The sequence below is a fragment of the Lates calcarifer genome, linkage group LG24 (genome assembly GCF_001640805.2).
Source record: "Lates calcarifer isolate ASB-BC8 linkage group LG24, TLL_Latcal_v3, whole genome shotgun sequence".
Taxonomy (NCBI): Eukaryota; Metazoa; Chordata; class Actinopteri; family Centropomidae; genus Lates; species Lates calcarifer.
In genome coordinates this window covers 11950870-11977528 of record NC_066856.1, presented here as the reverse complement: position 1 = coordinate 11977528, position 26659 = coordinate 11950870, and the positions used below count along the sequence as shown (strand labels likewise).

The window sequence follows — 26659 nt, the reverse complement described above, 5'->3', positions numbered from 1 at the left end:
CACTTATCGTCCCGCACACCTCTGAAGCTCTGTTGATGAGTGAAGCGCGCTGCATCATATCCGGCCAGGGGAACATACCTTAAGGGAGTTGTCGCCTCGTTGGTGACGCTCATTGGTCTTCACGTAACTAGTTAAGGGCTCCAAACTGACCTCTCCCTTCATTTAACCAGGAATCCTCCAGGACAAGTCGATTCTATTTATAAGCATGGTTTAGATTCCAGGTGTATTCAGGTGAGAGAGCTGCTGCAATGCATGTGATCCCTTTCGTGGAATCAACTTTTTATCAACAATTCCAAACTATATTTGAAGATATATGAGGTAATTTATAGTTTTATTCATTTCCACCATTAAAATATGCTCAGACCTTTAACAAGTACTAATTAAAGTAGTTACATTTATGGTTATTAAGTCGTATTGAAGTGCAGGTTGCAGGAGACTCCAAAGTATGTTATGCAGAGAGACCAGTTCAGCAGCATCAGAAACTATGAAGTCAAACAGGACAACACACACATTGTTCTTTGTCCCCATGTTTTAATTCTTTGGGAGTAACATGATGAAAGTATTGGACAGCAGAGTGTCAGAGCCTGACTCTTACACATTCGCACAGCAAAGTACACAACACAGCACAGCATGAAACACAACCATAAAAACAAAAAGAAAAGAACGACGAAGCCTTCACGTCAAAATGCTGGCAATAAATAGACTGATCTTATTAAATTTATATTCAATACTCTTCTGTACAGATGGTCTATGAATTACAATACATCAACCGAACGATCCTCTTTAGGAAGAGCAACACGGCTACACACACAGAAATCATGTAAACAGAGAAAGGAAGAAACAGGGTGAAGAGATCCCTCTTTCATACATACATTAAATCCACACACACACACACGATCAATGACCATGCAGAGGATCCAGAGTGAGCCAATATGAGGCAACAAATAATAATGAATACAGTACATCTTTCTCTTTTCCCTCCACATGAAATTGCGTACACACACACACACTCACACAATCGCCCACAAAAGGAGCACAGGGGAACACACAGGTTTCAGGGAATATGGAGGAGGTGGAATGTGATTCTGCAAGTGGAGGGGTCAGAGATGAAAACTGGAAAGGTCACAAGAGGATTGGCAGGCCTACTCCTCCAACGTACGGAAGCCGTTCTGCATGTCCTCCAGCAGCTGAGCGTACTCTGCCTTAATCTTAGTCTCGCCGTCCTTGACTGGGTCCTGTGCAGATGCAGAAATACATTCTTATCATGTGAACAGAAAACAAGATACCTGAGTAGACTGTGCAAGAGCTATAAAGCTTTGACAATGGCCTGCATTCTCGCTGTAGTCTACGCACATCAGTTCCTCGAGTTAGGAGGGGAAAAAAGGCAGAGGGCATGTATATAAGCAAGCACACACCTTGAATTTCATCGAGCTGATCCTGTAGAGGATTTCTCCCATGTGCTCCCTGATCATGGCCCAGGTGATCTTGTTGTCGCTCTGAGCTGTGGTCTCCACTGCGTGCCGCGCCATGTCGTAGAAAGCGATCATGTTGGAGAGAATGCCCACCGTCTTATAGAAGGGACAGAACCTGATAAGATATGTAAAGAGTCAGCTATAGTCATCAGTAATCAAGAGAGTAAATCAGGTAATCTGTCCAGATGTTTTAAGCCACTAATCAGATTTATAGTGACAAAAATCCTCAACAGTGATGTTTCACTTTTACTTTCTCTCAAAAATGTCCAACATCAGTTTGAGAGTAGGATGATAAGTGAGTGTGTACATGCTACATGGGGTATAATGTCACCTGTCGTAAGGAGTATAACCGTTCTGCTGCAGGAAGTCGTCTTTGATCAGTTTGGCCACTTCCAGGGTGATTTTATCTGTTTCTGCCAGTGAAGCCTGTTACAGCGATAATAAGCATTAATCATTTATTCATGCAAAAAAGTGATAACAACTTCAATGAGAGACAAACAGATACATAATACATGAGAGTGTGTGATATTTTTTCACAATGTGTTTCTAACTTTGAAGCTACTTGCATGAAAAATCAGTTTTCATCTAAAGATCAAACCGCTGCCGCTGACTTTATGCTGAATTACCTTTCCGACAAGCTGCACGATCTCAGCCAGGTCCTCCTCCTCCTGCAGGATCTCCTTGGCCTTGGTACGCAGGGGCACAAATTCAGGGAAGTGCTTGTCATAGTACTCATCCAGAGCACGGGTGTATTTGCTGTAGCTGATCAGCCAGTTCACAGAAGGGAAGTGCTTCCTCTGAGCCAGCTTCTTATCCAGACCCCAGAACACCTGAGAGAGGAAAGTACGGTCAGATGAAAGTATCTTTGATCAGCAATATTGATCTACCTAACTAGAGAGACAGTGGTATCAGAATTTGATCATTTACCTGTACAATACCAAGTGTAGCTGAGGTAACAGGGTCAGAGAAGTCACCACCAGGAGGTGATACACTGAGGAAGAAAAAAGAATCAGTTATCAGTTTAAATGTAAATGGTCACCAGTTACCGTCCACTAAACATGTGCAGAGTAATGTCTCCCTCTAGTGAGAATATGAAGCTGTACTCACGCTCCTACAATACTGACGCTGCCCTCTCTCTCAGGGTTGCCCAGACACTTCACCCTGCCAGCACGCTCATAGAAGGAGGCAAGACGAGCACCCAGGTAGGCAGGATAACCGCTGTCTGTGGGCAGATACAAAAAATACAACATTTTTACTCACAGTTCACAGCCCTTCTGCCTCTTTTTTTTAGAGGTAAACAACTTGGTACTGTAAATTATGACCTTATCTTCAGTTAATAGGCTCTTCCTGTAATTTACTAAATAAAGAGTTTCCTCTGACATTGATATGAGAAGTGAAAGGGAGAACACAGCATGTGGTTCTTTGTAGGAATGTGCAGAAAACTGTGTAACTTTAGTGAAATTCACAGATTCACTGCCATTTCCTTTTATAAAACAGAAACTGGTCATTAAAAAAAGATCTGATTTCGACAAAATTGTTTTCTCATTTCCTGTAATCAAGTGTGAAGTTTGAGTCTGATGCCTGCTATTTTTCATGACTCAATGCCAGAAATTCAGCACAGAAATGTGAATCTGCCTTTAACCTTTATTATAATCTCCAGGGGACCGCGAACTTACCGGCAGGCATCTCAGCCAGACGGCCAGAAATCTCCCTGAGAGCCTCGGCCCAACGGGAGGTGGAGTCGGCCATCATGCTCACATTGTATCCCATGTCTCTGAAGTACTCAGACAGAGTGATTCCTGCCAAAACAAACTCAGTTAGTACACACTGCTCGTGTGAGCTAATCTACAAGCAGAGATGAGAGTGAATGAGTCATCCATTAAGTTAACACTGCTGATTGTTTTCATTGTATACTTTAACCACTTTATTGTTCTGTGATTGGATGAAGGTGGCATTCTGACCTGTGTAGATGGAGGCTTCTCTGGCAGCTACAGGCATGTTGGAGGTGTTGGCGACCAGTGCTGTTCTCTTCATGATGCTCTCCGTCTTCCCATCCACCTCCATGGTCAGCTGTTAGCCAGACAACAATGTCAGTTACCCTGAGAGTGCCTCTGATCAGAATAAAAAGGTATCCAGTATCTCTACCCACCTCGGGGAAGTCTCGCAGTACTTCTGACATCTCGTTACCACGCTCCCCGCAGCCTACGTAGATGATGACATCACTGTTGGAGTACTTGGACAGGGACTGGGAGATGACAGTCTTACCACAACCAAAGGCTCCTGGGATGGCTGTGGTTCCTCCCTGCACACATCTTCACAAAGAGAAGAGAAAGAAAGAGTCAAAAAAGCCTCCAGGATAAGAAAACTGCAGATGGGTTAAACCCTCTCAGGGTGTGGGACTCACGGGAAAAGGGCGTCCAGCACTCTCTGTCCAGTCAGCAGCGGGTGATTGGCGGGCAGCTTCTCTGTGACGGGTCGCACTTGTCTGACAGGCCACACCTGCACCATGGTGAACTTTTCCTTCACCCCCTCAAACTCCAGCTCCATCACCACATCCTGACACAGACACACGCACACATTTAAAACAAAGCAACATCTAACAGTCACTCTGAAAGCAGAGCTGTAACTGGAGGAGCGCTGAACTCACCGTGACGTCGTAGTTCCCAGGAGGAGCCACGTAGGTCACGGTGCCTCTGTTTTTGGGGGGGAGCATGATCTTGTGCTTGATGAGGGAGTTCTCATACACCATGCCATAGATGTCTCCTCCTGTGATGTGACTGCCAACCTAAGAGTGAGAAAGAAGAAGAAACATACTGTAAGTCTAATTCACCTAATGACTCCAACATGTCAGGGAACAAAAAAAGGTTTGACATCTGCACAGACACGTACCCTCAGGCTCTTGCTGGGAGAAAACTCCCACTTGAGGTCTCGGTTTAGGGCTCCGATGTTAACACCTCTGGGGATGTAGATACTCTTTGTGATGTCGTTGATGTCCTTTAGGGGTCGCTGGATACCATCAAAGATGGACCCCATTATTCCTGGGCCCAGCTCAACAGAGAGAGGCTTCCCTGTCCGAAGCACTGGATCTCCAACAGACACACCAGCTGTTCTCAAGCTCAGGAAAAACCAGTAAGTTCGGAGGAGAGTCTTGAACTGTTTCTAATACAATCGCCTGCCTGAGACAAATATATACTGTATGTTTAATAGCAGCCATAAAAGAGGATGGACATTGCTTTACAGTAAGGATACATGTCTCCTCGTAGACCTGGATGGTGGCCATGTCTCCCTCCAACCTGATGATCTCTCCCACCAGTTCACTGTGGCCAACACGGACCAGCTCGTACATGGCTGCTCCCGCCATGGCTGTAGCTGTCACCACTACAAACACAAACAAGTTATAATCACAGGGGAGTCTCGGTCATCAGAGACATAGATATTTGACCTCTGTGGGGTCATCATCAAGACCACAGATGTCATTTGGTTCAGTAGTGATCCTGGCTGTTGTATCGACAGTTGTTGGAGTCACATGAGGCTGAGTGTGAATGGCTATTAATCCCCTGGGAAGGGATTAAAGGACAGCAGTGTAGGTGGAGGATGAGTGCTGTCGTAGACCTCCTCCTCTGCTGAAGACTGGTTTCTGTATTCTGATGCAGATGGCCTCCTTCACTCCTCTTTCAAACCAACTGTCCTCCTTATCTGAGATATGAACACTATAGTCATCAAGTACGGGTCTATACACCCAATGGTTGTTTAGTTTGAGGGCCAGTTTACCTACACCTGAAGGATAATGAACACTCCTTGTAAATATCTTAGATAGGGAGGACTTGTGGTTTGAAAAAGGAGTTGTTTGCACTTGGCCTCAGGCACCTCCAAATACTCTTGTTACAACAGCCAGGAGTGCTAACGAACCAAATGACACCTACAACATATAGAGGTCAAACACCCAGGTGTCCCCCAATCAGACAGAAGTATCTACATCCAAGTCCAGTTGTCCTTAATTCAAACTTTTCTTGGATTTGCAACTTTTCTTCCTTTAAAGAAATAGTCATAATTGGTTAGTTTGTACTTCTCCCAAACTTCAACAGCAGATGTTTAGGCCTCACCTGCTTTAGATTCTCAACCATCATAATTCTGTTGTGTTAAAAATTGGGTGTGGAGGAAGAGTCTGGTAAAGGTGACAGTGTTTATGTGTGTGTTTGTGTGGTGGCCAACCTGGTCCGGAGACTCCATGAACATATCCAAACTGGCTCTCTCTCTCCTCATCCCTGATCTTAGGCAGCTTGGACATGTCCATCTTGACGGGTTTATTAGTCTAACTGTAAGGAGAGCAGAGACAAGATGAACCAGAGGGCTGCAGGAGAGGCCACCCACTCCTCTGCTACAACAAGGTAACATCTGCATGGTTGAGAATGCTTTGATTACTGCTGTTACACTTCATTTCATCTGAGATGACACAGCAGCACCAGTCCTAAAAATTGAAATCCACCTTGGGCTGATTTGTGCTGACCAAAAGCTGCAAAATGATGTGTCATTGTTGCCAACACCAACTCAAAAAGAAGTTTTGTTTTCTTTGGAGTGAAAGTGAAGATCATCAATTGCACCAGCTTGACTTTCCAAATGTGAAATAGGAAAGAAGTATTAAAAATCTATTTAGTGTAAAATATATTATTGTAAAAATCATTCATCCACAGACAAATATTTGCCTGGCACTGTGTTTGCTTCTCCCTCTGCAACCATGGCAACCTCAAGGAAAATACAGCAACCTCACTGCTCACGACTCCATATTTCCCAGTGTTTCAGAGACTGATCTAGGTTACATCCCCCACTCCTCTCCCTCTTGGCTGCGCACACTTCAGGTCCAGGACCACAGTCAGTGTGACGTGTCAGGCTAACATTAGAGGGGAATCCCAGACAGTGCAGCATATTCTTCCATTTCCCCTTCACATATGTTTAATTTTTCTCCCCTATTTTTCTGTCACATTTATTGTGCATCACGTCTTCTAGATGCCATCCTAACTCCGTTCTGCGACATGCAGGAGAAACACAAACACCAGCTGTCATCAGTCGTGACTTTAACCCATCCCCACAGAGAGCAGACTGCAGATGCTATTAATGGAAGAGCAGCTTTATCTGCAGTATACTGTATGCATTAACCACAGAAGATGGAGCCAATACATATCTCATATTACTCAGTTTTTGCATCCCTCATTTCTCACTCTCTGTCTGACAATCATATCATACATACATCTGTGCCCTTTTCTTGTCCTTCCCACTGATGCACAGATCTTCCTGTTTACGCTACGCTGCTGAACCCATCTGTGCAGGAGTGCAGCAGCTCCCCCAACAGGTCAATGCAGTTATTACAAGAATTACACCTAAAAAGGCTTCACTCTTCCCCTGGTACATCATGTATTAAAGAAAAAAAAAAAGAAAAGGATCAATAACAGATGACATTTGCTCGCTTTCAGTTTTTAATTAAATGTGTTTTTCGGTGACAATCTGAGCACACCTTGAATATTTACAGGTGTGTTTAAACAATCAAAGTGTACCTAATGTTTTTAAAGAGCCTCAAAGGAGCAGCATACAGTGAGAAGATAAGGCCTACTGTTCTGATGATTAATTCAAGATCACAGACACCTCTCTACCTGCTTGATTAATCAAGCCTACTAATCAAACTGGATTTACATATATAAACATTTAAAAAGACTTTTTGAGACAGTAAGTTTACAAGATTAGTGACAAGCTTCTTTTTACACAGTTCAGGTCAAATTCTCATGTAAAAATCCTGACCACAACTATACAACTTTTGTTCATAACTGCCAGATGAAAGAGACATACCACTTGATCATATGATCCTGGCACATGACTAGCTGTGTGTCTCTTTAAGGAAGTGGAAAACTAGCATGGTGCAAAACTGGGAAGTACAAATTATGAGTGTGTGTGGAAACACTGGAGAAATTCTCCCCCCACCCCCCCGACCATTATCCTCCACAGAAAATAGGCATGGGGGCTTACTAAAGATAATTTTATCCTTCATTCTTCGTTGACCTTAGCTACTTTGTTGGCTAATTTGTCATGGAGAGTAAAGAAAAAGGATAGGAGGATCTTCTATTGTCATCAAATGTTAAATTCAAAGTGAAAGAAGGGCAAAATAGATAATTGACCAGGCAGAGACAAACTGTGTGGCTGTGCATGTATTATCTGCAACTTGGGACTGAAGACAGGATTTGTCTCTCTTTACGCTGAATATTTGAGCAAAGGAACAGTGGGGTTAACACTAAGAGGAGGCATGTACATGTAGATACTCGATGTCTGTGCAAAAATAGGCTCAGAAATGTCTCGTGTAAGTGAGATGACCACGCAAAACATCCTGACACACGGACGTTAATTGCAGACTCCTTGAATGCAGGTAGCTGATCGCATGAAACTCTGCGAAATTTGATTGTTTTTAAGACATAAATACATCTAACAGTAAAGATCCAGTAACATATGTATGACCTGGTGGCCTGTATATAGTCTATGATGAGCAAAAGGGCTCTGTGCCATTGATATGGAAGTGATCCCAACGCAGGATATTCTGTTTGTCAGCTTTCCTCGAAATTGTGCCTTAGCTAGCTTTACTGACACAGGAAGGAGAGTGGAAATCCAGCCGATAAATCTTTAATAAACACGTCTGTCATTTCCACTCAATCCTGCTTCGTTTCAACGGTTAAAAAACATACGCTAGCTCTGTAGGTTATTCGCTATTATGAAAACGATAGCAAGACTGGTCTCTCGGCCTGGCTGAAATTTGCTGGCTCTACCGTTTTGGCGCAACGAGACAGCTAAATCCTTTCATTATCAACACCCAACAAAGCAAATGTTTAGTTTATAAAAGCGATGTAACACAACACATGTGAACATAAATATAATACTTACCGTATGGTTGTGAAGTGGTGGTTTACTGTCTTGCCTCGAGAGAGAAACGATGGGTGCTGCGATGCGTGACACCAGACTGAGATCAGCTGACTTCATTCACTCGCTGCTCGGTTTTACTGCTGGGCCCCTGCAACTGCCGCCATTTTGGGTCCGCCCCGCTGCTACCGCAAAGATCTTTAAGGGATGAACACTGGTCGATCGATCGGTCTAGATCAGCATTCAGTCTTCAGCAAGCATTAAAAGGGGCCAACAGAGGCCCCAAAATACGTTTAGTGGTCTCTATTATATGACTATTATCACAGTCACAGCCTGTGGAAGTGGTATCTCTAAATTCTTTAGCATTTAATTAACTGACTACTTACAGAACAGGGACAAACATCTTATTTCAGCTCAGGTAAATGATTATGAGAGATACACGCTTGAATCAGACAAGATCTCTCGTGCGGTGAATATCTTTGCAGCAACTTTTGAGCCAAAATGGAGGCGCTATCACGAATCGCTGTGATTAATTATTTACTCCATGCAAGTGTCTCTCTCTTAAAATGTGCTCTAAATGTCGACGTTAAGGGAAAGAAATGGTCTAAATTTAAGAATTTAATTTACTGATACTCCTTTAATGTGTTTTTTAGTTATATACCGTATGTAGGGCTTGGTTTATGTTTTCAGTTTTGTTTGTGTGACAGTCTATCAAAAGGCATGTTCCTTTTTTAAAGGCAAATTACATTAAACAAAACTACACAGACTCCAAATATTAATACTTGTAGGTAACATACAAACGCATTTGAAAAGTGTTTTTACCCTGCGTAAGGACTCACAGGCTATGCTTGGCAGATCTTTATCCCAACTATGGACCCTGAATTTCTATACATTAAATCTTTTCAAATCTGACAACTAACACATATATTGTATAACACAAACACAATTTTTGTACAATTATTTTATAAAGTTGCTTTAATACTCTGTAATATAACTAAATATAACAGGAAAGAAAGCTGCATTGCCAACAGGGCCAAGTGGGCAACTGCCTTGGGACCCCAGACTCCAAGGGTACATTTAATTTGGGTTGACATAATTTGATTAATAGCAAATTGGTCAGAAATTTGAACCACCTGAAATACAATATCAACTCAGACCCCTCTCTCATCTTGTGGCCCTGGTCTTGTAGAGAGACTCTGTTGAAATCTAGTTTAAAAACCTTAATTATTTTACTTCATATTAAACTAATTTATAATCGTGTTTTATTAAATGGTTTCCATATTTCTCTGTGTTTCAAGTGACACACAGAAAACTTACAGCAGGGTGGTGTTAACCCATCACAGTGGTACTGCAAGGGGCATACCAACAATTATTTTAATTATCAATAGGTCTGACGCTTATACTCTTTAATAATTGATTATTTAGTTCATGAAATGTCAGAAAATAGCAAGGAGTTTCTCTGTATTCTCTACAGCCCAAATCAGGTACCAGATAATTTTTGATTTAAAATGATTCAACCAGTTGATCACTTTCCAAGACCATTAATTTCCTGTCAGTCTAGGAGCACTGGTTGGTGTTTGAGTGTCTGGGGTAATACCAAAATGTGATTAATTTATTTTGCTGGGGACCATTGGGACGCATGAAACCTGAAAGACTAAACCCGGGTCAAAAAAGTCTGAGACAAATATGCAGCAGTGCTCGTGCGCATGCGGGGGTCAGGGTTGACAGTCCCCACACAGTCGTGGAAGGAGTGCGGCGGCTAAGCTAACTGCAACCATCGCAACTAGCTACATGTGGAGGGTAAAACGGGAGGCATCCCTGACCCTAACTCTGTCAAAATTCCTCCTTTTTACCCCAAACAACGGTAAAGTTCAGCATCATCGAAAATAAGGGATAATATCTGTTTACAATGAAAGGGTGAGTGTAAGCTTTTGAGTCACGAATAAGTAGCTTAGCACGAGTAAAGTTTTTCATGTCTGTTTTTTTCTACAAGAGGAGGCGGGGAGGAGACGGCGAGGCTAGCTAGCTAGCTCGCTAAGCTACTTTTATTTTGGTGTAGGGCAAAAAATACAAACGACAGCGCTGTTACTGTAACAGTTCTGTCACGGATATTCAGGCTAAGATAAGCCGCTAGTTGGTTCATTTAGGTCGCGAACAAGTAAAGCTAACTAGCTAGCGGCTACTGAGAAGCTGAGTCAGTAAACCCAGTTTAGCTAAGCTAAACTGGCAGACCCTGGCTCTCAGATAATTTGCTTGTTCGCGTCAAAGTCGACAACAGCTCCGCTGAACTTCAGCTGAGGGATCGTAGCCGAGTCAGTTAACTAAGTTATTGGACAAGTTGCTGAACAGTCAGCGTATGCTGGTCAACTCTGTGCCATTTGTGTTCACGTTACACCCGACATCAACTTCAGAGTTTGTGGCAGCTTGCTCAGTGTAACTTGATCTGTCAAAGTAACACACCAGCAGTGATGCTTCACGTTTTTACCAACACATTTTTGGCTAAGGTCTCGATTCTCAGATGACATGAGGATGATTAACGCCGCACTGTGTTCATTGTTGAGATATGATTTCACAGACGAGTGGACGGATGCTGGCTCCGTACATCCTAATTAACAACACACGTGATCAACAGCTGTTTTTGGATTTGTATTCGTCCTAAAAATACCACAGTGAACCCCTCAACCAGACAAAATGGACTGTTGTGTTTGGGTTACTGACTAAAACATAAATCCAAGTTCTTTAAAGTACAACATGTTGCAGTATCCTTTTACTTTGTGAGTAAAATTCAGTCATTATATCCAGGTGTACTTACTGTTTAGAAAATCTGATCATGGGTAGAATGCGTCTGGCATTTGGAAATACAACATGTCATCCCACTGTACTTGGGCATGCTATTTGTGAGGCGCAGCTTCCACCAACTCTGGATTGCCTGTCACGTGACTATCCTGGAGGGACAAATTACACCTGCCACTAATGATAATTTAAAATTTAAATTAATCTGCCAATCATTTTGCAACTAATTGAAAATAATGATGGGAAGTTACAATTAAGAATTAAAAAGCTGCAACTTGGTAATGTTTAACATTTAGCATGAAAAATGACCTAAAAGATTAATCAATTATCACAATAGGTGCTTTAATTTGGTGTTGGTTAATCAAACCTCTACAAGTCGTAATGTCTGTTAAAATTGAAACACTTGTATTCAATTTGTTGGTTAGGAACAAAAGATTTCAAGATCTCTGCAGTGCTAGATCTTGATGTTCTCAGGACACTGCAGCATCCTGTAGCCATTTTCACTCCTGAACATAATGGTGTACCAGTTGGCAGCTATTTGACCGTTTCGCTCTTGTTCCAGTAGCCGGATCGAGCTGGGGGATGTTACGCCCCACAACATTAAGCAGCTGAAACGCCTGAACCAGGTCATCTTCCCTGTCAGCTACAACGACAAGTTTTACAAAGATGTGCTGGAAGTGGGAGAGCTTGCAAAGCTAGGTAAGAGACATCACTAATGTAGCTCATATCCAAATAACTTCAAGTTAATCCTCCACATTTCTCTTTCATAATACTGTCAGAGTTATTTGAACAGTAAGGCCAGTTTTTTCACTGTCAAAAAAACTCAAATTTCTTCCTGCACTTTGCAGTGTAGTCATAACTCTTCAGGTTACAAGGCATGAGGGATTCCCTGTCTGTTGGTGGTGTTTCAGTGTTCTCTCTTCTTTGTCTTGCAGCATACTTCAATGATATTGCAGTGGGTGCTGTGTGCTGCAGAGTGGACCACTCTCAGAACCAGAAGAGACTGTACATCATGACACTCGGCTGTCTAGCACCCTACCGTAGACTTGGAATTGGTAAGGAGCTCTGAATCTCTAGAGGATGCTGTAGTGCACTTCGTGGTCTTGTGTTTTGTTTTTTCTAACTTTGTCTTTGTGTCCCTTTCAGGTACAAAGATGCTGAATCATGTGCTAAACATCTGTGAGAAGGATGGCACTTTTGACAACATTTACCTGTGAGTGTCTTAACTGCAGAAGGTGTATGCAGAGACTTTATTGATTTTTGTGTAAACTGTCACTTTTGGCCCAAGTCCTCTTTTCCACCACTAACTAAACTTCTTTTTTCCCTACACACAGTCATGTGCAGATCAGCAATGAGTCAGCCATTGACTTTTACCAGAAGTTTGGCTTTGAGATCATCGAAACAAAAAAGAATTACTACAAGAGGATAGAGCCTGCGGATGCCCATGTGTTGCAGAAGAGCCTGCGCAGCCCATGTGCACCCCCCACCGGAGAGCTTCAGAAGGCAGAGTAGGGGCACATGATGGAAAAGAGCACAGATGTGCCCACCTCCACAGAAACAGAACTGTGACAAATGCCCCAGGGTCGACACGTTCAACACTTTCTTCAAAGGACGCTAAAAAGAGAAAACAAAATTTAAAGTACAAAAATTGCTGCATTTATTTTGCAAAGGGGTCCCCTTTGATTTTTGCATATTTTATTGCTCCCCTTTCCTCATACAGATAATTGAAAATGACAAAAAGTTCAGTATCCACAAGTGTTCCTATTGACAACATTGCCAACTTCAGACAGTTTTAGACTTGGTGGAGGGGGAGGGTGTGGTGTTTGCAAATCATACTGTTTGTGTTTGAGTTGTTTTTATGCGGTTATTAAAGCTAATGGGGACATATCTACACTGTTGAGCAAAAGAAAACAGTTGGTTTGAAGCGGTAAAAGTGTTTGAAAGACCATCACTGACACACAAAATCCCAGCTGGTCAGCTTGGAGTGATGCTTTGAGTTGTTTCGTGGAAGAGTCACAACTCTATTTCCTCACTACCTGAACCCTGGGATTCATGGGAAATGAGTTTGACCAGTTTGTTGATATGCCATGTCCAGAGGGGAAAAGCAGAAATGTATCCCCTTCAGTACAGGCTCAAGGAAGGCTGAACGGTTTTTGAGGTGGTGGGAAGACGTGGTCACCACTCCTAATTTCTGAATAACTTTATTTTCCAGGCTGTTAATTTAATTCCCCTTCAACTGTTTCTGTCATTTTTATTTTTTACATCAAGAAGGCAAATGGATCAGAGGTTCTCCTGGGTTTACTAAGAGTGAAAACATTAAGGAATGAGAGAAACAAACAAAATATCATTATATTGAATGTGTTTTTCAGCAGGGCACTCCACAATGTCTTGTGGGGGATGTCCAAATAACAACAGATTGCCTGTTTGGGATTGGATTTGGGCATTATTTTCAGTGGTATAATGAAGGTGTGTGAGGATGTGTGTCTCTAAACACATGAAAATGTTTTGAGACATCTCACTTTTAACACCTTTGGCACCTTATGTAGCCACCTTGCAAAAATGGTCTTCTCAAACATCCTGCCTCAGTCAGCTTCTGTTGTTACACCCGTCATTAGGTTTTGAAGTTTAGCTGGCAGTTTGGAAGTTTCGGTATGATCTCTTGAACAGTGTATCACCCAGAGGAAGTTCTGACCCCTCTGCATGCAAGGAGAGTTGTGTCCTCTCCGCTGTAGTATAAGCATGTTTTTCCTTTCTTTGAAGAATTTTATCTTTTCTGGAGCTCTATATTGTAAGACTTTTTAACGTCTAAATAAAGGAATTACTATTTGCAGTAAATGTTTTACTAATTATCTTATTCTTTCCCATGTACATAGTGATTTATTTGCTAAATACGTGGAAATATGGTTGAAAAACTATTTTAAAGGATTAACTGCATTTGAAGATGTCCAGTGTAAATGTAAGGGTGTATTCGTTGCAGGCCCGTCCTTGCATGCCATACGTCGTGATTGGCTGAAACCGTCCATATCTGAAATACTATTGGCTGTCACCTCCCCCAAGAGCCCTCCCTTCTTCGCGCAAGGTTAGGTGTATCTAGATTGTTTTGAGAGATGAGTTGAGTGGAATGCTTAGCTAGCTGAGAGTTAGCATCCAAACTCAAAGTTCTCGCAGAGACAGGCAGTCTCCAAAATGCCGAAGCTAGAGGTTAGTGAAAGCCACCCTCCATTAGCTGCTTTTCATCTGTAGGGAGGCGTTGAAATCCGCCATGAATTTGCTTAATAATTATGTCGGTAACGGTAAACTAAGCTAACTGTTTGCTAGCTAGCTAACAGTGCTAGCTGAATAGATAATGCTCATGTTGCTAGTTTCTTGCTGGTTAATTGACGGGATAATTATCTGAACATCGCTTACTGTCAGCAACGTAAACCAGAACCCATTCACCAGAACGATTGCAGTTCGTTAAACAGATTGTAATTATGCTATATTGCATGTAAATGAGTTTATGCTAGCTGTAAAGCTAGGTTCAGCTACACCAGCTTGTTAGCATCTAGTAGTTGTAGTAGTACAAGCTCTGTGAAGCTTAACAAGGTCTTTTGACTTTCTGTTGTTCTATCAAATCGTATTACAATATGCCTGCTGGGTAATTGCATTGATGAAAATTTTCTTGGTGTATACAGTTAACTGGTGCCATCATGTTTTGTTTTTTGTAGTAATTAATACCTTGTCCGGATGCTTTATGTTTTCATTGCAGGACGGGCAAGGAAGGGATTTACGGTCCAGCTGTTAAATGTGTTGACTGGAACCTTATCATACAGGCAACTGTTAGGACAGGATGCCAGAGATGACTGAAACTCAGACACCTGGTCGTAAACCCAAGTAAGGATGACAATATCTTCATTGTTGTTTTTACCAAATCATCAGTGCACGCAATATAATGTAATAAAAATGTGAACTCGTTTCATTTGTTTTTGTAGGAAGAAGAAAAACAAAGAATCTCACAATGCAGGTAAATGAACATCTCCAGTCCATCCTTATGTTCTTACCTTGCTGCAAGGTTTAGGTGAGGGTAATTCTATTGCTGGGCATCATTTTAAACATGACCATGCATTTAAGTTTATTCTCTTCTTTGTTTAGTTGAGAGACACAGAAAAGAGAAGATTAATGCTGGGATTAACCGCATTGGTAATCTCCTACCCTGTTCGCAGGCACTTAAACAGGTAAGAGACAAGCTGATATAATTGTTTCTCCTCAGGGCTCCAGACCATATTTTTTCTCTAGTAACACTGATAAAATTATCAGTGCTGTGATGGAAAGTAGCACCACTTTAAGACTCAGTATTACTGATGAATGCTTTGGTTAAAAATACAATTTATAGAAATAACAATGTGCTGTTTTATTTTAAAGGCTAAATTATTAGTAAAAACTACACAATTTAAGTTGCACTGTAATATGGGGAAGAATAAAGTAATCCATACACATTTTTGTGACAGATCGCACTGTTCCCTATTTAAAAAAAAGACTATAGACTTACAGAACAACTGAAAATATCATTTTTCTACAGCTTGTTGAGGAGGTGGTTTAATAGAGTTTTATTGGTTCAGCATACCCATAATAAATAAAGTACTTAACATGATATGAGAAGAAACAATGATCCCTGCAGTAACTGGTCATAGTGAAAAAGTGAAATGTAACATTCAATATGATCAGATATTAGAATAGAAAAGAAATACTAGAAATAATTTCCAAGTTAGTCTAAAGATATACTGTAAGGAATTATTACATTTCTTACTGAGTGAGTATTTCTGCCCATTTGTCTGATGATAAACAAACAGTTATAAACATGTGATGCAGATTTCAGTCACACTGTTTCTAAAAATTGTCACAAATTGCAGTCTGGAACCCTGCTTCTTATCAGCAACATGTTATGGTCAAATTTGTGTCTATATGTGGCATGATCAGATCTTCATCCCCTTATCTGCAGAGTAAGAACATGATCTTGGACCAGGCTTTTCGTTACATCACTGAACTGAAGAAACAAAATGATACAATGCTTCTGGAGGGAGGAGATAAAGTCCAAGGTGAATCTTAACAATTACACGCATCACACATTTGATTTTCTCACAGTTTAATTACACGTAAGGTTATAAAAATGTAATTATTCAGTATGTGTGCTAGGAGTCATTAATTGATGATGTGTTCTTGGCCTCTGTGCAGCGGAGGAGATCCGTCGGCTGCGGCGTCAGTTGGAGGAGCTCAGGAAGGAGACTGCTCACTACATCGAGCTCCTCAAGGCCCATGACATTAATCTTCTGGAGGACCCTACTATCCACTGGAAGGGCAAACAGCGCTGTGCCAAGGTGGCAAAGGTGACCCCTACTCACCAGCTCCCAAAGGGGATCATCGTCTATTCCAATGGCAATGTGATGTGCCCAGCGGGGAAGGAGACCAGCCCGGGGAAACAACCTTCAGAAACATTAATTCTTCAGCCACCGTCTGAGGTTAGTGGCAGGTTAAGAGTTAACGGAGCCTTACTGCAAGTTAATACTTCATCCTCCACCCCTGCACTTCTGCCTGGGTCAACCGTCACACCCACCCAGTCAACGCCAGGCCTGAGAGTGGTAGAGCAGTGTGTGGTCGAGACACAGGCTGCAGCCCCTGCCCTGCCACCCTCTGTCTCTTACATCACCCTCCAGATACCTACAGCCACCACAGCTTTGCCCCAGCAACCACAACCTGCCGCTACAGCCCAGACCATCACAATAGCAGCCACTTCAGCCCCACAGCTCCCCACTGAAAGCCCTGCTCCACCTGTGTCCACTCTCCCCACGTTTACCCAAACTGTAACCAGAGCAACAGCCTCTGAGGTTTGCTCTTGGGTCACACAGGACACTGCCATCAGGACTGTCAGTTACACTGCTATCCCTAACAGCCAAGCCCTTCTTAGGGCAGGGGCAGCAGGCAGTACACAGACTACCTGGACAACACTGCAGATGGCAGGGAACACAGTACAGCCAGTCTGCCAGAGTCTCCCCACCCCAGAAGTCAGTAACACCGCCCAGCCTGTCCAGCAGGTGACTCTGTGTCCAGTGGGCAACAAATCTGTTCAGCCCATCCAAATACAGATGCAGCCAAATGTCCCTGCTCAGCAGGCACCTATTACAGCCCACATTCAAGCGCAGCCCTTTCAGAGAGCACCCCAGCTACGTCCAGCAATCCTGAACCAGGCACAGCCTCAGCCTGTCCTAGCCCCCCAACCTCAGTGTGCTGTTCTCCCCCAGTCAGCCATAGTACCCCAGCCAGCTGTGGTGGCCCACCCTGCCGTCGTGTCGCAGCCCCAGCCTGCTGTGCTTCAACCAGCATCATTGCTTCCCAATCCTCCAGCAGCCCTCATCCCTCAGCCTCAGCCCCTCCCACAGCCAGCCCTGGTGCCCCAGCCACAGGCCACTGTGCTGCCCCTTCTTCAGACCATGCAGGTGCTGCAGGTCAACCCAACCGGAGCAACAGCCTCAGGTGTAACGGCACCACAGAACACTAACAACCCGAGCGTGGTCATCCTGCAGCAGGCAAGTTCTTGCCCAACCCAGTCAGTTGTAAGGGAGGAAATAGCCAATCAGACACCTTGTCAGCATATTGTAATCATTCAGGCACCCAATCAGGCTGCACCTGCCCCTCAGAATCCACCAGTTGGCATGCTGCCTGCTGCTGTGCCCGCTGCAGTACCTGCTGTGTCCACTCAAATATCCACAACCAGCAGTTCAACATCTGCCACTTCTTTACAGAGTGTTGGGGGGAAGCAGCTGGTGCACATCCTTCCACGCCCTGCTCAGCCTCAAGTGAACCATCCCCTGCAGGTCACCCAGGCATCCTCCTCTCCACCGGTTCCTCCAACCCCACAAACTATCACTGTGAACGGCCAGGTGTTTGCCTTGCAGCCCATGAAGACCTCTGACAAAGCAGGTTCCCAGGGCAGCCAAAGTACACTCCAGCTGGTCCAGCCCACCACCACTGAGGAACCAACTACTAATGTGGCCCTCAACAGTTTAGGGGCCCTCAGCAGTCTCAACCAGAGCATCTCTCAGGGCCTTCCACTCACCATTTCTAGCCAGAACAATGGTCAGCCTCCAGCTGCTCCACTATCAGTAGTCCAGCAGCAGCAGCCTGCTGCTCCAGCACCCGTCTCTGGAACCACACTTGCTCTACCTGTCCGGCAGCTGCAGGTCCCTTGTTTGAACCCAGTCACATCAGGGCTTGTAGTCAACGCATCTAAGCCTTCAGGAAAGAGGCTTCGCACAACTTTGAATATGAAGAGAGCAACAGCTAAAAGGACTAAATCTGTTAAGAAAAAGGAGCTCAGTCAGGTGCAGCCTGCTGTTGCTGTTTCAGCCAAGCCTGTCGCTGCTGCAGGAGAGAATCAGACAGTTCAAGTTACAGTAAGTCAAGTTTTACAGCCCTCCACTGTAAAAATCACAGACACACCCCCCACTTGTACCACAGCTGTGACAATTACAGATAGCAGTGAGGCTATAGTAAATGTTACTTCTACACAAAACACAAAGAAAATTATCGTCTGTAGTTCATCTAGTGAGACGACTATATTTAGTCAGTCCAGTTCACAGAGCAAAGGTTCTGTCAGTGCATCTCAGAGTGATGCTGTATTCACTGGTAACAGTGGTAGTATGGCAGCTACAGTAACAACTGTCGATGCCACATCAGTGAAGCCATCGGTTAGTGCAGCTGTGGTCACTGAGAGTAAACCAGCTGTAGTTTCTGGCAACAACTCAACTGTAACCAGAGTTTCAGTTCCAGAGGTTAAACAGCCAACCACCAGTACAGCAACTAGCACAACACAGAGTAAGTCAGCTGCAACCACTGCTGTTTCCAGACAGAGCAGATCCGCGGTCAGTTCTGCAGGTGCCACTGAGACTGGGCACACTTCCACCACTGTTTCTACAGTATGCTTGACTCCAGTCTGCAGCAGCAGTATCACAACAACTGCACCAGTAACTTTAAATCAGGCCACCCAACCAGCTTCAGTATGTCGTCCCCAGGGATCTAATACCCAAGCTCCGCTGGCCTGTAATAAACCTCAGTCTCAGCCCATCACTTCATCCTCTGCGCCCGTAACTGTGGCGTTCTCATCACCTGCACCGACTTTTTCTGCAGCCCACAGCTCTGTCACAGCCCCTTCAGCAAGTTCGGACTTTAGGAAAAGGGTCAGCACCAATAGAGCTCCAACACAGCAGACTGACATAAACATGAGTAACCCCTCTCCCTGTCATCCCACTGAAGGCAAACCAAACCAGGCCCCTAGAAGAGACAGAGAGTCTCAGGAAGAGAGACACTCCATATCAGCAGAGAAAGAGGGTTTGGTGGCAGCCACTTCTGACACTTCCTCTAGAAAGGACTTTGGTTTGTCTCAGCAGGTGTACACTAACCTTGATGATCAAACTTTGGAGCACCCTATGACATCCAGCAGACAGACCGATTCCCCCATGTCTTCGGGGGCTGGGGGAGGCAGAGGCTTCTCTGTGGCCTCCATGCTTCCTCAGGGCCACAGTATTAGTGCATCATCTGGCTCATTTGGGACATTTACATTCACGTCTGAGCAGGCAGAGATGCTGGCCCTTGCTATGCTAGAACAGGACAGCCCTGGGAGGAGGAGTGGAGGCTGCTCTGGAGACAACACTGCTTCAACAAACCCTACTACAGCTCCATGGGAACCCCCAAAAACCCCACCAGTGTCTGCCAGTAAAGAAAGGGGCTCAACTGGACAGCAGGCTAAGGTGACTAAGCCCATGGACACAGTAACAGTTAAAGCCGCTATCCAGGTGTCTGTCAGAGGACAAGTTGGGGAGGGGGCTGTCAGCGGGCCCAACGGAAGCAGACATCCACAAAGCATCACATACTCCCAGTCTCAGTCCCTCCCTCAGGTCCAGTCTCAGAGCTCATCCCAGAGTGGCACAGTGGCTAGCCTCAGTGTCAACAACCTGATAAGACCCAGCTCCACTCAGCAGCCCTACCCTGGCTCTCCCAGTCTGACTGGCCAACAAGGCTCAGTTCCCTCACCTGTGGGGACCTCAGCCCACATATCCCAAGGCTCAAGCAACGCCCTGTCACCCTGTTCAGGTGCGGCCCAGCTGAACGAGTACACCCCCTTAAAGACTGCGCTAATGAGGGCTCAGGCTGGAGTTGGTGTGGGAGAGCGACAAGTGAAAATCATCTCCAAGCGACAGGCCCAGGAGGCTGTGATGCTAAACACTGGAAAACGACCCAAGCCTTGTCCTCCATCCGCCACCACTGTTAGCCATATGGATGTGAAAGCACCAGATCACAGCCAGATGATGGTGGGACAGCTGCTGCCTACCTCCTCAGCTGTCATGACGAGGATTAATTCAGAAAGTGGAGGGCCCCTCTTCTCCACAAACTCCTTCATGAGCCCAGTGGTTCGGCCCACAGATGGCCACTGTCCTCCTCAAGGGCCCCCCGAGCAGAACCAACCAGGGGTGCTTCATCTGCCCCAGGGTCATCCACAGCATGCTCCAACCCAGCCTGGTCAGCATCTGGGAGGGAACCTTTACATGAAACAGCAGCAGCAAGAGCAACAGAGACACCATCTGTATCATCTGCAGCACCACCTGACACAGCCTGACCCTGCACAGCGCCACTCGCTACACCAGAGGGCGCTTCAGCAACAGCAACAAGAGCAGCAGCAGCACGTCCAGAAGAAGCGGGGACTCGTTAGAGGCAGTCAAACCGGCTCACCTGCTGGCCTGCAACAGAAGCAGCATCACCTGGAGAAGTCTGGAGTTCAGCAGCAACAGCAGCACTCGCATCAACAGCAACAACAACAGACACAGCATCAACAGCACGCCCAGCAGCAGCAGCAGTCCCAGCAGCATCCGCAACAGTCACACCAACAGTCGCAACAGCATCAACAGCCAACGCAACACCAACAGTCTCATCCACAACAGCACCAACAGCAGACACATCAACAGCAGCCCCAGACGCAGCATCAGCAACACCAACAGCAGCAGCAGCAGCAGCAGCAGCAGCAGTTACAGCAGCAGCAGCAGCAGCAGAGCTCCCACTCCAGACACCAGCAGCATCTCCAACAGCAGATCCAGCAGCAACAGCACTTCAGACACCAGGAGAAGAGCTGTGAAGCCCAAGCAGCAGGGTCCAGGGCCCACCACAGCAACCACCTGGCTCAGCAGGAACACCTCAAGGTTGGTAGTGTCACACGGTGAAGAGTACTGGAAACAAAGTAAAGATAAAAATATTATTCCACACATTTGACAAACAAGTAATTGTGTAACTAACTAATCAACAGAAAGATCCAGTTACAAATTTAGCAATCATTAAATTTTCATTTACCATTTAAACCCTATCATATATAGGCTCTTCACAAACTAATTGCAGTAAAAAGTAATAAGTAGATGTTAAGTGTGTACAAACAAAACAGTAAATACTGAATACCAATAACTTGTGAGGGCCATTTTAATTATTTAGATATTTTAATATGGTTATATGATTTAAAAATAGAATTAATCGCAAAAAATGCTGGTACTTTTTTAGATTGCTTGATAAATCTGTCCAGCCTATAGGACAGTGTTTCCCTTGTGTAGAACTTGCTGTAGTAATCCACCACAGAAGACCATGCTTACGCTGCCGCAGCAAAAAAAAGAACCCAGCAACCCAAAAACAAAAACAAAATGCTTGCCTAGGAGCTTTTTTTTGGTCCTGGGCCTTGCAGTGAAAAAGCAGGCCTGCCCCCTTAGCCACAGTTAAGACAAGAGGAATGAAAATTCATTGAAAGTAATTGCAAGTCAAACACAATTAAATTATTGTAATATCTTGCCAGTTGTCAGTAACTTTAATTTATACTGTGTGTGTCTATAAATGTCTGGGAACTGTCATGAAAGAATGTTTAATTAATGCTTTTGGACGTGTGAAGCATGACTCACAGTCGGATGAGTCAGTTTTTTTTTGCACAATATCTGACTTTATTGCTGTCATTATTGTGCAGTAACCCAGCTAAAAAACAGTGATGACATTCATGTTTTCTCTCCCTCAGCCTGCTCAGGATCATAACGCTATGCAGAGGATGATGAGCTCAAGGACACTGGAGCAGCAGCTCATCTCTCCTCCCAGCAATCCTGTGTCCCGCTCGTCTGACCTGGCCTGCGCTCCGTCACGCCAGGAACGCCACCGTGTTTCCAATTACTCTGCGGAGGCGCTCATCGGTAAAAGCACCACTAGCGGCGAACAGCAGCAACGCATGGGTCTCCACCTTCAGCCTGGCCACGGCGCTGCGCAGGAGCAGCAAGACCTGCGGGGTTACCTGGACACATCTCGAGGGAAAGCCAACATTGCACACAACCCACAGACCCGCCTGCCAGCGGATCATCCAGGGTCCGCTGACGTTCAGCGGGTCTCAGAGTGTCCGCCCTTCAAGACCATGGGTGGAGGAGGAGGAGGGGCACATCAGCTCAGCGGTTTTGAGGCTCAAGTGTCTCGTGGGAGTGACATGGCACCTAAATCAGTGCCTCCATCTCAGAGGGGCCCTCAGGGGCAGCAGCAGGGAGGGTTCAGAATGAATGTTGGGCCTCCAGCGGACGGCAGGAACCGTGGTGGCTACAGCGGAGCACATCCTGGCGCACAAGGGGTCCAGGTTGGGCCAGCACTGCCCCGGGAGCAGGAAGGTTGTCACCAGAGTTTCATGCAAAGCCTCCTCTCCCCCCACCTTCCTGAGCAGAGCAACCACCAGCGACCAGTGCAGTGCTGTCCCCCAGTCAGCATGGAGTACAGCTGTGTGCCTGGGAGCTCTGCAGGAGACATACAGGCCAAGGCCTCCAGCCCCAGTGTGCCCCAGACTCAGAAGGCTCCAGCTATGCGGCTGGGAGAGGGCAACAAGGGCCATATTTCTCAGGTCAGCAGTAACATGCATGGAGGCCCAGGTGTGCGAGCAGGTCTCCCCCACCCTCCAACCCCGCACAGCAGCTCTGAACCAGGCCGGTCCTCTGCCCCCTCCAGACCACCCACTGCTGTCAGCCAGCACTCCCGCCACATCGCCCGGGACACTCAGCCCACCAAGCTGAGACCTGGTGACCGGCCTCGTTCAGGTGCTCTGAGACCGAGCAACCCCTTTGAGCCTGAGGGCCACCTGCCTCTGCCCTCAGGAGGAGGGGTGCTGCTGAGCCGACCCCAGTCTGGAGGAGAGGCGCGGCGCAGCACTATTGTTCGCTTTATGGCAGATAGTGCTCAGGTTCCAAGTGAAAACAACCTGGTTCCTGATCAACACATAACACAGAACTTTGGTTTCCCCTTTATTCCTGAGGGAGGGATGAATCCTCCACCTCCCATCAATGCTAACTCCACATTCATCCCTCCAGTCAGCCAGCCCAGTGCCTCCCGCACGCCCTCCCTCCTGCCTGTGGAGCCCCAGAACACTTTACCCTCCTTCTATCCCTCTTATTCTCCAGCAGCCCACCCCAGCCTTCCCAGCGATGTCACCCTCCAATACTTCCCCAACCAAATGTTTACCAGCCCAAGTGCCGACAAAGGCAGCGCTCCTCCACTCAACAACCGCTTCGGCTCCATCCTTTCCCCACCTCGCCCTGTGGGTTTTGGCCAGGCCAGCTTCCCCTTGCTGCCCAGACATGCCCCCTCCAATGCCCATCACCAACTCATCTGGAATCACCCCTCACATATCCAACTTCAGCCTCACCTCCCTGTTTCCTGAGATCGCCAGTGGCATGCCCACCGACGGCTCAGCCATGCCCATGTCTCCTCTGCTGTCTCTCTCCAACACCTCGTCCGCCGACTCGAGCAAACAGCCCAATCGCCCCGCCCACAACATCAGCCACATCCTGGGCCACGACGGCAGCTCGGCCGTGTGAGGAGAGCTCCTGCTGCATATCGATGAACTGGTGTCCTGGAATGAAGAGTTTAATTTTCTGTTTGAGACATCTTGTTCTTTTAAATTTTCTCAACAGGTTCAGAAAGTATGAACAGTTTCTATGTTGATATACGTGATACATCACATCCATCTGGTGATGATTTTTGTTGTTTACATGTTCACACAGTTTCAATCTCAGATGTTCCCCTCGGCGTATGTATGATGTCAGTTATAATTTGTAACATTTCAAAAATCATTTTGATTTTATGGGGACATGGAAATGTGGTCCTTTAAAGCTCTTTGTTTGAAATGTTGGTTAAACCGACTGTTTGGTAGTAAAACAAAATCACATTTAGGTTTAGAACTTGAATTCAGTGTATTCTGGGTCATAAAGAAACCGTCTGCACAGTTACCTACCAATGTAATTTACTAACTTATATCAGGTTTTATTGTACAGAATCAGTTTTTCTCCCAAGAGCTATTTTGTAAATACCAGTGTTTCATATCAGAATTGTTAGATTATGTATGTATTTGTAAATATAAAATTGATTAATAAAGTTTATAAGAAGACCTTTGTATTTGCTGCCAACTGGAGAATTGTGTCAGTGTGTTTCTACTGTACTTATGTGTCCCCCCCAGCCACCCAGAGAGTTATGAGCAAGGGGTTATGACACAGAAAAGAATTAACAGCTCAAATTTTACAAAGAAAATTTAAATTATATTAAATTATAATTAATAAATAAATAATAACTACTAATAAAGACTACTAATGTGTGTATATGCACACACACACACACACACTCTATACTACTACTGCAATTAACCATATTAGAAGAGACAGCAACAGTAACTACTATATTAGACTACTAATATAATAACTATATTAGTCAAGACAATACTATATAATTATATTACAATACTACTTTATTACTTTACTTACGAGACTAATTTATTTACTAACTTACTTTAGTTATATGAAATGGAGTTAGTCACAATAGACTACTACTAATATAAGACACTACTATTATAATATTACAAAATACAATACTTACTTAAATAACTGTATTTACTTAATTAATTTACTATATATTATTATTAGGTTAGTTCCCATTAATCATCTAATGTCCCCTGGCTTTTACTAAAGTTAGTAGTAGTGGTAAACTTCTGGGTTCTCAGTTGACTTACATCATCACCAAAAGTCTTGGACGTGGTAAGTATGGCAGGAGCATCATGGCTCCTCTCCGGTGTATCCCAGCACAGGCGAAGGTTAAGCTGCAGTACTGGCTCTAAAAAACATGAAAACAAAATGTTAACAACTGACTGAAAGCGTCTGACATTTCATTTAATTCACTATTCTTATGTAAGACAGTCATTTTTAACTTGGTTTAGTATGTAGCAGGACTCTGACTCACATTAATATTCAAATGTAGGTTAATCTAAGGCAATTTAAAACATATGTCCTGTAGTTAACTACTTCAATAAAGTCCCCTGCATGGTGCATTTTTACATCTAAAGTGAACTTCCACTGCTGAGAACTAATTCAAAGTTTCCACACATTATTTGTTGTTTGTCAGAATCCCATTGTCTTATACAACTATAGCTATATAACTATAATAGAAGACATTGAGTAGTGGCTAATACAGTTCATTTACCTTGTTTTTTGTGTAACGTGGCTCTGGCTCTGCGTTGTCAGCTGAGATCCAGCATGGAGATCCAACACTCCTCTGTGTGTAGATGTGGCCCATCAATCACACAGGACCCTGAAAAAAAGGGTGTAACTGCCAACTGATCTGACTTAGAGCAAGGTAACAATCATAGTGGGCTAGTATATAATAAAAATCATGCTTGTTTAAAATCACTACAATTATAAAATGGCAATTCGCCTTCACTGCCATAGGTCTTACAACCCGGGTTAATGTGTTGACACAGGTTAGATTATCAGGATTAGAAATATAAGACATCGCTACGTTATCATTAGTGACGGTTGCGTCAACAAGTGTGCCAGTTTCTAATTCCCTCAAACGATATAACGGGACACAACACAAACAATGTAAACAAATTAACTATTCAGGTGAAAACATTGCTACAAGTGAGCGGACAACTTTGCACCTTGTAAAACACTTAAAACGTTAACACGTTAGCCAGTTGTCGTGTTGTGGTTCAGTAACAGGGTACAAACGCCAACAACGCTGAGAAAAAGAAAACAATTAGCTACATGTCTACATAAGTTATGTTACCTTTGTCAGAAAGGTCACAGCACGCAGGAGCATTGGGCCTGTTCAACGCCACTCCAACCACAGGTAAAGTTTGAAAGCCACGTTTGGGCGTTTGTCCGTCCGTTTGTTGCATTTTCTTCCTTATTAACAACAACTTTAAGTTACTCGACTGAAGCTTCAGGTGATTTCTCGGTCTAATCCACGTGAGCAGCCATAAACGAAGCAAACTGTGAGCATTTCGAGATGCTGTGGTAGCACCATGTCAACAGTTTGCTGCCTTCCGGTTAAAGTTCGCGGACTGCATACGTCAATAGATTCCGTCCAATCACAAACAATAAGTTGTTGTCCCACCCTTTCCATATTCGATTGCACTTTCTGCCTTCAGGGCC

At 44.5% G+C, this 26659-nt stretch overlaps 3 protein-coding genes and 1 long non-coding RNA gene across 5 annotated transcripts; 2 read left to right on the top strand and 2 right to left on the bottom strand.

The window, feature by feature from the left end:
- Nucleotides 1-511: 511 nt before the first annotated feature.
- Nucleotides 512-8557, bottom strand: atp6v1ab (ATPase H+ transporting V1 subunit Ab). The gene is made up of 15 exons (XM_018673858.2): nucleotides 8391-8557; nucleotides 5685-5788; nucleotides 4722-4850; nucleotides 4362-4576; nucleotides 4120-4257; nucleotides 3877-4028; nucleotides 3622-3784; nucleotides 3434-3542; nucleotides 3149-3271; nucleotides 2580-2694; nucleotides 2400-2463; nucleotides 2099-2302; nucleotides 1804-1898; nucleotides 1416-1587; nucleotides 512-1235 (listed from the first exon to the last, which is right to left on the bottom strand). Exons 2-15 carry the CDS (start codon nucleotides 5764-5766, stop codon nucleotides 1143-1145), a joined length of 1854 nt encoding a protein of 617 aa, XP_018529374.1. The 5' UTR covers nucleotides 5767-5788; nucleotides 8391-8557; the 3' UTR covers nucleotides 512-1142.
- Nucleotides 8558-10081: 1524 nt separating this feature from the next.
- naa50 (N-alpha-acetyltransferase 50, NatE catalytic subunit) lies at nucleotides 10082-13994 on the top strand. Of its 2 annotated transcripts, none has more exons than XM_018673861.2 (5): nucleotides 10082-10283; nucleotides 11725-11858; nucleotides 12095-12214; nucleotides 12306-12372; nucleotides 12494-13994. In XM_018673861.2, exons 1-5 carry the CDS (start codon nucleotides 10276-10278, stop codon nucleotides 12669-12671), a joined length of 507 nt encoding a protein of 168 aa, XP_018529377.1. In that variant the 5' UTR covers nucleotides 10082-10275; the 3' UTR covers nucleotides 12672-13994. The 2 variants fall into 2 exon arrangements, with proteins under 2 accessions (XP_018529377.1, XP_018529376.1); XM_018673860.2 differs by having other exon boundaries at nucleotides 11722-11858.
- Nucleotides 13995-14237: 243 nt separating this feature from the next.
- Nucleotides 14238-24630, top strand: LOC108881740 (basic helix-loop-helix domain-containing protein USF3). The gene is given in 8 exon segments (XM_018673859.2): nucleotides 14238-14360; nucleotides 14908-15032; nucleotides 15131-15162; nucleotides 15291-15373; nucleotides 16138-16234; nucleotides 16371-21382; nucleotides 22231-23808; nucleotides 23810-24630. Coding segments are annotated over 7 exon segments (7092 nt in total). The 5' UTR covers nucleotides 14238-14360; nucleotides 14908-14988; the 3' UTR covers nucleotides 24056-24630.
- LOC108881742 (uncharacterized) lies at nucleotides 21320-26557 on the bottom strand. Its single transcript, XR_001960670.2, has 5 exons — nucleotides 26292-26557; nucleotides 25707-25814; nucleotides 25240-25340; nucleotides 23884-24090; nucleotides 21320-21409 (listed from the first exon to the last, which is right to left on the bottom strand). It is a non-coding gene; the product is annotated as an uncharacterized LOC108881742 (long non-coding RNA).
- Nucleotides 26558-26659: the final 102 nt, after the last annotated feature.

Coding starts and splice junctions, on each gene's coding strand:
- atp6v1ab (XM_018673858.2), bottom strand. CDS start 5,766: ATGGACATGTCCAAGCTGCCTAAGATCAGGGATGAGGAGAGAGAGAGC. Junction 4,029..4,119: donor CTGGGAACTACGACGTCACG/GTGAGTTCAGCG, acceptor TGTCTGTGTCAG/GATGTGGTGATGGAGCTGGA. Junction 2,464..2,579: donor AGCGTCAGTATTGTAGGAGC/GTGAGTACAGCT, acceptor TTTCTTCCTCAG/TGTATCACCTCCTGGTGGTG.
- naa50 (XM_018673860.2), top strand. Junction 11,859..12,094: donor GGGAGAGCTTGCAAAGCTAG/GTAAGAGACATC, acceptor TTTGTCTTGCAG/CATACTTCAATGATATTGCA. Junction 12,373..12,493: donor ACTTTTGACAACATTTACCT/GTGAGTGTCTTA, acceptor CCCTACACACAG/TCATGTGCAGATCAGCAATG.